Raw genomic sequence first — 11,507 nt, forward strand, 5'->3', positions numbered from 1 at the left:
CTGTTGCCCCTAGCACCCCCACTCCACCTCCCTGACACAGAAGTCCCGGGGAGGGGACCTTCGATCATGCCATGTCCCTCCTCTAGAAACTGGGGCCCCAAAGCCCCTACTTCACTGGGGATGAGGCGTCCAGGACTGAGATCTACAGAGGACAAACCCCAGCTGGGACTGGCATGCAAGTGGAGGGCTCTATATAGGCCGCTTAGAATGCCCCCACCTTCCTTAGAAGGTCTGTCACTTTACATATTCTGCCCTTTTCCCCACCCCTTAAAGGAGTCAGCCCTGTCTTGGTGGGAAGCAGGGACTACAGGAGAAGGGAAGGTGCTGAATTCCAGGGGCCAGGACTGACTCTGAAGCCTGTTATGTACATGCTTTCCCTCTTTATTCACCACCTAGGTGTGCACTAATGGTGGGATGCAAGACATTGCATTTTACTGGGAAAGCACCTCTGTGGGCCACTGGGATGACAAGAGGGGACAAAGATCTTGAACAGCCAAGCTGGATCAATCAGCTCTGGATCTTGGTAGAATGGGGGTAGGGGGCAAATCTTATAGGCACTGATGCCAATACTCCATGTTTTCCACATTCCTGTCCAAATTGGTGATCTGCACCCAACACACCCTCTGTCTGCTTAACTTAGCACTCAGAGCCATTTCTAGGCTTGGGGGGCAGTGCTGAGGCCCTCCTGGGGGAGGGGGGGGGTACATGGAGTTGGACCTTGGGAGGATAGGAAGCAGTCTTTGTAAGAAAAAAAAAAAAGGTAGTTCGAGTCTTGGCCTGAGCTGAGCTGCCGCTGAGCTGCCAACAGGTGGCAGGATGGCTCAGCTTAAAAAAAAAAAAAAGTGAGTTGGGGTTTGGGGGAGGTGGTCCAAAAGGAAGGACCAGCATGGCCCTGGCATTGAAGCTGCAAGTGTTTCTAGGGAGCTCAGGGTAGGGGACAGGGTGGGGGGTGGGGGCAGAGTGGGTGGAGTCAGCTGAGGAGCCAGGGGAAGGTTAGGAGTCAGATCTGAGTGTCATGAAGATCCCACTGAGACCACCTTCGGGGTGGCTGGAGGCAGGATGAGCAAACGGAGCTCCCTCAGGCTCCTGGACCCCCAAGTCTGCTGGCACACATGGCACAGGCCAGAGTCAGGGGGGCTGTGTGCTCCTTTGGAGTGAGCAGATAACGGCCTGGCTCCCTCCTCCCGCCAGTGGAAGGAAATTGCTGAGTCAAGAGCTCAAGGGATACGCCTATCTATAAAAGGAACAGCTTAGCAGCCCAACATTCAAGGTTCCCAACTGCTTCTTGCTGCAAGCGATTGAGACTAGCCTGGGGACTTCTTCCTGAGCCCACCACCAAACAACCCCAGAGTTGGAGGACAAATTGCTTGGTCCCTTACCGGTGGGATGGGACCACTCTAGGGGCACGCTCCACACAGTCCTGAGCCCAGCTGCCCTCCATGTCACCTGCTCATCGGCACCCCTGCAGGGTCCTTGCCCTCCCGTCCCCACCACCACAGGCCTTCCTTCCAGATACCCCATCCAAACTTGAATCCTCTTCTCAGGGTGGAATTCTGAAGGGAGTACCCTAAACCAAGACAAGGCAAGACTGAGGCTGATGGGGAGACTTGGGTGGGGGTGGGGGGTGGCTATGAGCAGCGACAGATCGTTTTGCACACGATGCCACGTGTGTTTTATTGATGCGTACACACTCAGGAAGGGGGAACAGAGCCTCCCCAACCCTGGGTCCCAACCTAGCCTTCCTCCTCCAGGTCCCCACTGTGGAGAGGGTTGTATCCACTGAGTGTTCACTAAGGACTCAGGAGGGAGGCTGGGACCCCACTTGCTCTTACCCAGCCAGGCGCGGGGAGCAGGGCCTTTGCCACCTCCGGGTCCACTACCGAGGCCAGCCATCAGCAGTGGGCAGCCGGCGTAGGGCGGGGCCTGGCCGCAGGGGCTCTGCCAGGGGCCGGGCCAGGAGCAAAGGGTAGGGGAAGGTCTTGGGAAAGTCGCTGGGGCCTCCAGGGACTGGTGAGAGGCGTTCAGACTTGATGCTGACTGGCGGAGTCGACGGGGAGGCACCGCGGGCTGGGGGGCCCTCCTCGCCCAGGCTGCGGCCCCCACTGTAGGGAGCGAGAGAAGGAGGGGGGAGGAGGAGGACTGTGAGCTCTTCGAGGGAGGGAGAGAAGCCAGGAAGTGGCACGGCTTGGGCAAAGGCTCAACAGGAGAACGTTGGGAAAGGAGGAGGTGGCCGTCCCTCTTGGGGCCTCTAAAATAGCCTCTTCCTGTCCGTCAGCACTCCGTAGGGGTTGAGTGCAGAACCAGGAGTGGCCACCAGGGGTCAGCAGTGACTAGGAGCTTCGGAAGACTCAGAGGGGCCCCACCGGGGAGCCGGACTGGGGTTGCGGGGCAGTCGGGGCACTTACCTGGGCTGGGCAGGGGCGGTTAGAGGTCCATCACTCCTCGAGGGCTGCCAGGGGGCCAAGGTGGGGGGCTGCAGCAAGCCAGAGGGCGGAGGGGGGTCTCCCAGGCCATATTCTGGGGGGGGGCAGGAGGAGTAAGCTGAGGCCCCCACCTCTGGGAGCCCCTTGCCCAAGCCTGACACACCCCACCAGCCAGTTTTCAGTTGGTGGGTGGGACATGTAGACTGCCCAGCAGGCAGGTGTATGGATGGACATCTCCCACAGCAGGGTGGATGTAGGGTGCCTACCTGGAGGGCCTGCTGAGAGGAATGGGAAGCTCCCGAGTGTGGGTCCCGGGGCTGCGGCCGAACAGGGACTCTGCAGGCTACCATAGAGGCCTCTCTGTACGAAGAAAGGGTGAAGGGGAAACTGAGGCCCACACTCAAGCCACCCTGCCTTCATTCATCATCCCTGACACTGCTGCCCACTCACCGAGGTGCTCAGTCCCCCTCGGGCCCCTGCCAGGCCACCAGGCAGGTCTGGCCTCCGCCCATCAGCTGCCAGGTACAGGGGCGGCGGTGTCTTGCTGGCAAGGTGGCTTGGTGAGAAGAGAGGGTGGGCCAGGCCTGTGGAACAGGAGGCCCCCAGAGAGAGGGCAGGCAGCCATGTCATCTATTGAAGCCTGAGGTCCAGAGGTGATGCACACAGCCAAGCAGTACCAGAGCCAAGATCCCCACTCCCCAAGTCCCCCTGGGACTCCCACCCTTACTTCCCCCAGGGCCTATGTCTCATACTCACCTGGGGGCCCGGCTTTGGGGGCTGCTGGTCGGAAGGGGGATGGTCGGCTATGAGCAGGCAGGGCCTCTCCGAGCCCACTCGAATCGCAGCCTGGTGGGGGCAGGGCCCCATATACCATGTCTGGGCTGGGCATAGTGGGGGCTGCTGGCTGAGATCAGAGAGGGCGGGTTTGGTTGGAGGAATGGGGAGGTGAGGGCATCAAGTCCAAGACCAAAAATCCCAATGAGCTCAGGGGCCAGCCTCCACGTTCTGGAAGCCCTCACTACTCCTTCCTCTGGCCTAACCTCTGGGGGAGCCTATGTCTAGCTCCATTGCTCCTTGACAGCTAGGCCCAGAGCTAAGGCTTCTCACTCAGCATGGAGTTGGCACTGAGGGGGATTCCCAGGTGTTTGATGAATCAAAGAAGTAAAGAAAGAAGGAATTATCTGTTAAACTCTTATTCATCCTTCAGAGCCCCAGCTATAATGCCCACTTCTCCAGGAAGCTTTTCCTGCCCATCCAGGCAGAGACCTGCCCCAAAGCTCTGGGCTTCATGGCCCTAGGTCCCTCTTTCAGTCTCAGCCTTGACCACTTGGGCCTAGAAGGTGGGAGGAGGGACCCATTCATGGTGGGGCAGAGAGTCACTTACATAGAGCCGGGGCCGGGGCAAGGATGGGTCACCCCCGTCACCTGCCAACCTCCGCAGCTTCTCTCCCGGTTCCTCAGGCCCCTCATCTGGCTCCAGCTCTGGTCCATCGAGGCCCACACCTCTCCGCTTCAGTGTCTGTGGGGAGGGGACACAATAGGATGACACTTCCCCCCATCCTAGCCAGGGATCCTGGTTCTATGGGAGAGGAGAGAGACCTACCTCACTCTGTGGGTGGGTGAAGTGCAGGCATAGCCTGTTCTAGCCAAACCTCACTGACCAAAACTCTCAGTGAGTTATCACCTAGGAAGTTCTAACAGTGTGTAAGAGAGGGACTGTCCTGCCCTGGAACCAGAGATCTATCCAGGCCTGCTGGCTCTGTCTTAACACTCCTCCTGAATATGACTCAGGTATCTCCATTCTGCACCCATGTGTTGCCTCAAAGCCTGGCGTGCAGTAGCTTAATCAATGTTGGGAGACTGAGCAGCACCTAAGGACAACTTTACAGGCTTTCCTGAGCTCCCTTCCCCTGGGACCAGTGACCTGCACGCTCCTGGACCTCAGCCAGGTCTGCTTACTCCTAGGTACCTTTTATTTTCTGTTCTGTATCCACCAAACAGGTAATAAGGTTAAATGAGATGATGTGTGCACAGCCCTCAATGTGCAGTGGTTGATATTTTTATTTCTACTATCCAGGCGGCTGCCCCAGAGGGACCCTCCATTTCCCCAGACCTGCTTTAACTGGCAGCAAAGCCAGATTGCAACATTCATCTTTTAAGAGTCCCTAGGCTCTGAGCAAGCAGAGTGTGCTGGATTCATGGGCCAAGGAGGAGGGCCCAGGGTACCTCAAGGATGTCGGTGTTAGTGCGGCTCTCATGGGGCTCACTGTACTCCGTGTATTTCAGGAGCACTCGGTCCATATCTGTGCTGGCATACTGGAAGAGGCGGTTGGCACTGTTGAAGATGATGAGGGCGATCTCACAGTCACAGAGCACGCTCAGCTCATAGGCCTTCTTCATCAGCCCAAACTTCCTCTTGGTAAATGTCACCTGGACCCAGGACCCATGGGTGGGTGGGTGGGAGAAGACAAGGATTCGGGGTGACGTGGGGGAGGTGGAGGGGCCTGTTTTTTCTGAACACACCTCATGATTCTGTGCCTCTGCATATGCTGTTCTTTCTTGCTGTACTTCTCACTTCTAAACCTGATACATTTCTATTGAAGCTTCAAAACCCAGCCCAAATGACCTCTTCTTTGGGAAGTTCTCCTTGGCCTCCCAGACAGAGCCCACACTCCCTCTCTGAGCTTCCCCAGTTCTGTGCCTCCCTTTGGTCCAGACCTCTGAGTTGGGTGTGTTTGTGCGAAGTTCCATCTCCCCTATGACCAGGGCGCCAGTCATTAGGGAGAATAAATGAATAACTCATCATGAAAATGAGCAAGTGCTACATCTCAAACTCCAGACATAGCCTCAAGACTCATTCCCTTGCAGGTCCCAAAATGGCCAGGACTTTGCCCAGGAATGCCTTTCCCCAACCACTGTTCCACTCAGTGAACTCACCTGCCGATTCCTTTGGTCTAGAATGCGTGAGATCTGGATTTTTTTCCTTCCCATCGTCCCAGGCTGTGCAGAGCAACCTTGGTTTGGGAGAGAAGGAAAAGAGGACAGAGAAAGTGGGTGGAGAGTGGAGCAGGGAACAGCCCCACAGCCCCCACTCTCAACCAACCCAGGAAACAGTAGACGCTCAATGAATACCTTCAGACTAATTCAACCTGAGGAGAAGGCTGACCCAGGGCAAAAGATGGAGGTACAGATGCTCTTACCCCAGCATCTAAAAAATGATCCCCTGGTAATTGTGGTACCTTGGGGAGCCTGACTTTCCTGGGCACCCATCTGTGCAGTGCCCATTGTTGTCAGGGACAAAATGAGCTAACCTACATGAGCCATTCAGATCTGCCTGGCACACAGCAGGTGCCACCTACATGCTACTATTATGAATGTTGGCAACAGCCTAAAAGCCCTCAACAGACCTGTTGGAGGGACATCCAAGGCAGCGATCAGTAATGCTAAGCCGCTGAAAGACAGCCTGGTCTTTCAACTCATTCAACCCACAACAGCTCCCAGAGCGAGATGGAGGGCTGCAGTTACAAGAAAATATACATTTAAAGACTGCATTGAGAGTGGAAAACGACTAGAAGAAAATGCTCATGATGGGAGTCACCACCTGGTGGAAATTTATGGGTGAGTTTTTTTCCTTTTTAAAAAAAATTGAGATGCAACTCACATAACATAAAATTCACCATTTTAAAGCATGCAATTCAGTTGCATTTAGTTCATTCATGATGTTGTAGAACTATCACCTCTATCTGGTTCCAGAAATTTTTCATCTCCCCCAAAAGGAGACCCTATCCCCATGAGCTGTCACTCCCTATCGCCCCTCCCCCAGCCCCTGGCAACCACTGATCTGCTTTCTGTCTCTATGGATTTGCCTGTTCTGGACATTTCATGTAAATGGAGTTATATAATGTGTGGACTTTTGAGTCTTTTTTTTTTCATTTTTGATTATCTGAATTTTCTGTTTCCCTCAGTGGTTATAGATTATTTCTGTTAAAAATTGTGTTTTCTTTTTAAGTGATAGAAACACACCCATGCTCTACTTTCCATCGGGAGGAAGTGGGGATGCCCCAGAAAGTCCTCAGTCTTGGGGCCCTCAGACAAGGGTCTGGGCCCAGGACAATTTGGGAGACACCCTGGACCCTCCTCAATGGGATCTCAGTTCTCCCTGGCAGGGTCCTCAAAGGTGAGAATAGGCAGCAGCATGTCCCCAAGATATGCAGCATGTTGGGGTCCAGGCCCTCCCCAGCACCCCACATGCAGGGATCCTTGGAGCGAAGAAATCACATTGCCTGTTGTGCAGCACCCACCCTGCTGTACAGACAGTTACCCCAAGGCCCCTGACACCCCCTCCACCAACACTCTATGACCACAACTGATCCCAGCCACTCCCATGTCACAGGCCTGCCTACAATGAGTGGGCCTGTGCTCAGGTCCCAGCTGGCCTTGGACCTGTTGGGCGGACCTCAGCAGGGAAGGCCTCTCCCTGGGCCTCAAGTTGCTGTTCTGTGAATGGAGCAGTTAGGAAATGCAGAACACCCAGGACAGGCCTGAGAACAAGCAAGCTCTGGGGAAGTATAGGGAAATGAAGGTCCGTCTCCACGAGTAGCCATATCTGCTTCCCAGATCCCAGCCTGAGGGGTCTAGGCAGGACCCCTTTCATCCCAGAGTCCCAGGACCCAGGAGTGTGAGACACCTCGGCCATCATATGTAGCCCACTTTGTGATCCCAGAAGGGCCCGCCACCTCTCTGGGCTCGGTTTCTGAGTGGTCACACTATGCAGAGCCCAGATGGTGAGAGCCCCCTAGCTCCAGATTGACTTGCTAAATTTAACCTCTGGGGCTAATTTTAATCCCCGGCCAGAATCAGGCTGGTTCCCACGGCTGGATGTGTTGCCCTTGCCCTGATGGGTCCCTGGGGACAGCAGGGGGGCACTGGCCCGGAGGTCCCGGGTGCCAAGATGACTCCGGAAATGCCCCCCACGCCTGGGGTCCCATGGGAAGATAGGACTTGGACCTGAGAGTCTGGGCCTGGAAGATTTGACTCCAGACCCTTCTTAGTCTGTCCCCATTTAGGACAAGGATATCCCAACTAGGGCAGGGGTCACATAACAGGGGAACCTCAACAGCCAGAAGGCCAGAGGGGTCTCTCTGAACTGAGACCCAAGAGTCAAGACAGAAAGTGAGTTCCAGGCAGAAAGAACAGCAGGTGCAAAGGCCCTGAGGAAGGACGAGACACAGCAACAATGCTGGAGTGAGGAGCTCAGGGGAGAGGCGGTAGAAGCAGGGCCACTCTGGGCTCTCTGAGCTGCGGGGAGGGCTATGGGTTTGGGTCTAAGAGCGATGGAGAGCCATGGGAGGGTTTTTGAACAAGGAGGTGTAAAGTTTGATTTATCACTGAAAAACTCTTCTGACCCTCAACTCCCAATCCTCAACCAGGAACTAAAGTCATCCCCAGCTTTGGCCCTTGAGGGATCTACACAATACATAGCTTTGATCGTGACTCTCCCTGCTCATACACTCTTCATGGCTCCTTACTGCCATGTCAGGAGAAAATTTCAGTTCTCAGCCTGGCATTCAAGGCCCTGCCCCAATCAGCCCCTGCCCACCTTTCTCTACCTTCAACAAAATGTCTCTACCTAGAAATCCCTTTGCTCCTTCTTCACCTGGCCAACTCCTATTCACACTTCAAAACCCAGCTCAAAAAATCCATCCCTCCAGGAAGCCCTCCCTGCTCTCACTCTGGACTCCCACAGCCCCCGTCCTTCCCTTCAGTTCTGACCCTGTGAGGCTGAGGATGTATATCTCCAGCTACATGTTCCCCAGACTAGAAGCCCCTCAGAACCAGACATAGAGGTGGCTGGGTAGATTTGGTGAGTGGAGAGGGTCAAGAGAGACACGTCTGAACCTTCTGCTTCCCTCAACAACTTCCTCTCAGACTTCCCCAGGTGACTCTTACCCAGAAATACACGCGCATGCAAATCCAGCCACTGGGTGGACGTGTGTCAGGCCCAGGTGTGAAGGGCCAGCCAGGGAATGCGGGGGTGGAAAGCCCGGGGTGTGCATATATATTTGTACTCACATGCAAATCCCCACCCCAAGCCGCAGACAGACCAGCGGCCAGTTCTCCAGATGTTGGTGTGATCGGAACTGCTGGGGGGAGGTGGCACTGCTGAATGTGCTGGGCACGAGGGGGGAGGCTGAGGTTTGGGGAAACCTCTTCTGTGCACACCCCCAACACCAATGTCCCGCCAGAAAGCAGAAAGCTTGTGGTATCTGCCCAGCAGAGAGGCAGAGATGGACTCATAGACAGGGAATGGAGTAGGGAAGAAGGGTCAGGAGAAATCCAAGAGGGCATCTCAGAGGAGAAAGCATGTAATTGGGCCTCAATGGAGAGGCTGGGTCGGGGCTTGAGCAGAGGGTCAGGGGGTGGACCTTTGAAGCTGAGAGTGCAGCCTCTCCCCGCCCCTTTCTTCATACCCTCATACTTAGCATTTATTAAGTATCAACCATGTGCCAAGCACTGCAGTAAAGACCTCACAAGAAGTAGAAAGTGTAAGTAGACTAATGGCCACAGATGATTAGAATAGAAAAGTGACAGACCTACCATAAAAAGACAATAGGCCCCAATAGTTTTATGGCTGTCCTCAAAGGACAGGAAGGCTCAATGGTATTTAAACTAACTCAGACCTTTGAAAACAATGGGAAGCGCCTAAGTTATTATGAAACTCCCACCTGTCAGAACCTAAGTCCAAAAAGAGAGAAGTATTGACCACGAAAGGGACAACATTAGCCAGGGATTTAAAGGAAGACCTCTCTGAACGGATGACATTTGAGCTGAGACCTGAAGTATGAGAAAGAGAGAACCAAGCAAGGGAAGTGACAGTGGTGGGGAGATCAGAGGGCAGGATGGTCCTGGCAGGGGAAACTGCAAGGGCAAAAGTCAGGGTGATCTTGAGTTTGGCATTTTAAAAAAAATCTAAGAAGTCTGTATGGATGGACAGCATGGCGATGGGGAGACTCAAGGAGGGTGGAGCTGGGGAGGATTGTGGGGTTGGATCATGTAAGTCCTTGTGGGTGACGGTGAAGAGTGTGGGCTCTATTCTGAGGGCAAGGGGGAACCATGGAATATTTGAGGGCAGGGTCGGGTCGGGATATGATTTTAGAGTTTTAATAATCCCCTTGCAATCTCACTGGTTGCTGGTAGGAGAAAAAAGAGGTACCACGATTGTGGAAAACCAGCATCTACTAAAGATGAACATATGTCTATGCTGTGACCCAGTGTTCCCCCGAGAGAAATGGACCCAAGTTTTACCAAAGACAAGAGTGTTCTCAACAGCTTCATTCATCACAGCCCCAAACTGCAAACGACCCAAATGCCCTCAATGGGAGAATCAGTAAATACTTTCTGGTAGATTCTACAGTGGACTACTACACAGAAAAAAGATGCACTCCAGTTCCGTGCAACCACACAGGAGAATCTCCCAGACCTATGCCAATTCAACAGTGCTGGACTCCACAGAGGAGACACGCCATGTGAATCCATTTACATGAAGTTCCAGAACAGGAAAAACTCACCTACAGTGATGGATGTCAGCACAGTGCTCGCAAGAGTAGGTGCTGTGACAAGAGCAGAGGGGGCTAGGGTGTTCTGCTTCCTGGTCCAGGGTCTGAGTACACCGGTGTGTTCAGTTTATTCAGATATGTTTGCCCTACTCAGGTGATTTCTGTAATTTATCTCAACCAAATGATTTTGTTTTTTAAAGCCCCTGCCTGCTCCTGGCTGTCACAGGGAGCAGCGTCTGTCTAGGCAGGAGTGAGGTGACAGGGAGAGGCTGGGGCAAGTGTCCTGGTGGGAGAGGGGGAGCCTGAACTGAGATGGGGCTGCAGATGGGCAGAAGTGCATGGATCATTTGGCAACTGAGGAGATAGGACATGCTAGTGGCACATGCTTCGGGTTGGGGAGGAACCCAGGTTCCCAGGCCTGAGCGTGTGTGGGAGAAGCACTGGGGGAATGAAGGAAGATTTTCATGAGTGTCATAAACTCTGTACTGTGAGATGTGTGGTCACTAAGTCAATTGACAAACACCCCTGGGGTCCTTCAGGCCATGAATGTCACCTCTCTGGCCTGGTGAGTCCCCTTAGCCCCCTTAATAATGGAGATAGGGGGCTGGAAGGAATCCCACCTTCGCCCTGGCCTCTCCCCACGGGAGGACTCAGTATTCTCATCTGTAAATGACAGTGGGAATCCTTCTCCCACCAGCTGGGGAGGAATGTGGTGGGGGTACCTGTTGACTTGTCCTCTGGACTCTGGCAACCCTGAGGCCAGAAGGGCCAGGCCTTGGAACTGAGGACGCTGAGTCAGTGTACCATGTTGCAAGACCATGGCGACAAGAAGGGGACACACTCAGCAATATCAAGCCCCTATTTCCTCCCCTCATAAAATTGGTCATAGAATCGTGGCCTCAAAGGCTTTGCAGTGAGGGTTTGAGAGAAAAGATCAGGAACAAGTCAAGTTCCTCTTCTCGGCTCCCAGTGGGGCTTTAATGGGGACACGAGTGACAACATGCTGCCAGACCCCTGAGCCCAGAAGCCACAGCTTGTTGGGGGACTCGGGCCGGGAGAGGAGGGGAGGAAAGGAGAAGTGAGAGCAGGTGGGTGGTAGTGGTGGGGGGGAGGTGAGGGCCCTCAGGGATGCAGCGAAGCGGGGAGGGGGCGCTGCTTCTGGGCCACTACAGCGAATCATGTTGGTGGCCCCGCCTCACGCAACCCAGGCAGTGGTTTCATCACCTGCTCCCCAAGTACCTCATTACTGGCAACAGGAAGAGCCCCTTGGAAAACCAGGACCCCCCCCTCCCCTCTCTTGAGGGCTCAAGTGGCTCCGACCCCAGCTGCTGGCGACCCCTCCTCCAGCCGGGGCCCTGAGCCTGCCTTCTCCCTGGGGCTTGGGAGATGTCCCAGGTGGGAGGCACTGTGGGTGACCTGGCGGCTAGCTAAACCCACAGCGGCCCCTGGAACTCCGCACCTGCCCTTGGGGACAGGATGGGATCCAGCCACGCCTCTTGTGTGGCCAAACTTCTCTGGGTCTGAGTTT

The 11,507-nt window shown here is 54.6% G+C and overlaps 1 protein-coding gene across 3 annotated transcripts in view; it reads right to left on the minus strand.

Annotated features, from left to right (window-relative positions):
* Positions 1–1,674: 1,674 nt before the first annotated feature.
* The window catches only part of MEF2B (myocyte enhancer factor 2B), a 23,148-nt gene continuing 13,315 nt past the window's right edge, over positions 1,675–11,507 (minus strand). Inside the window, exons 1-9 of one of the 3 annotated variants that reach the window (XM_019641828.1) lie at positions 8,373–8,428; positions 5,361–5,437; positions 4,650–4,853; positions 3,808–3,942; positions 3,180–3,327; positions 2,874–3,007; positions 2,690–2,783; positions 2,406–2,517; positions 1,675–2,102 (exon numbers count right to left, since the gene is read on the minus strand). In XM_019641828.1, the coding sequence (XP_019497373.1) occupies positions 1,877–2,102; positions 2,406–2,517; positions 2,690–2,783; positions 2,874–3,007; positions 3,180–3,327; positions 3,808–3,942; positions 4,650–4,853; positions 5,361–5,414 (1,107 nt within the window). In that variant the 5' untranslated portion in view covers positions 5,415–5,437; positions 8,373–8,428 and the 3' untranslated portion in view covers positions 1,675–1,876. Of the gene's footprint in view, positions 2,103–2,405; positions 2,518–2,689; positions 2,784–2,873; positions 3,008–3,179; positions 3,328–3,807; positions 3,943–4,649; positions 4,854–5,360; positions 5,444–8,372; positions 8,429–11,507 lie in introns of those variants that run through there. The other 2 variants (XM_019641826.1, XM_019641827.1) reach the window with 2 other exon arrangements.

This window comes from Hipposideros armiger, unplaced genomic scaffold (assembly GCF_001890085.2).
Source record: "Hipposideros armiger isolate ML-2016 unplaced genomic scaffold, ASM189008v1 scaffold_64, whole genome shotgun sequence".
Classification (NCBI taxonomy): Eukaryota; Metazoa; Chordata; class Mammalia; order Chiroptera; family Hipposideridae; genus Hipposideros; species Hipposideros armiger.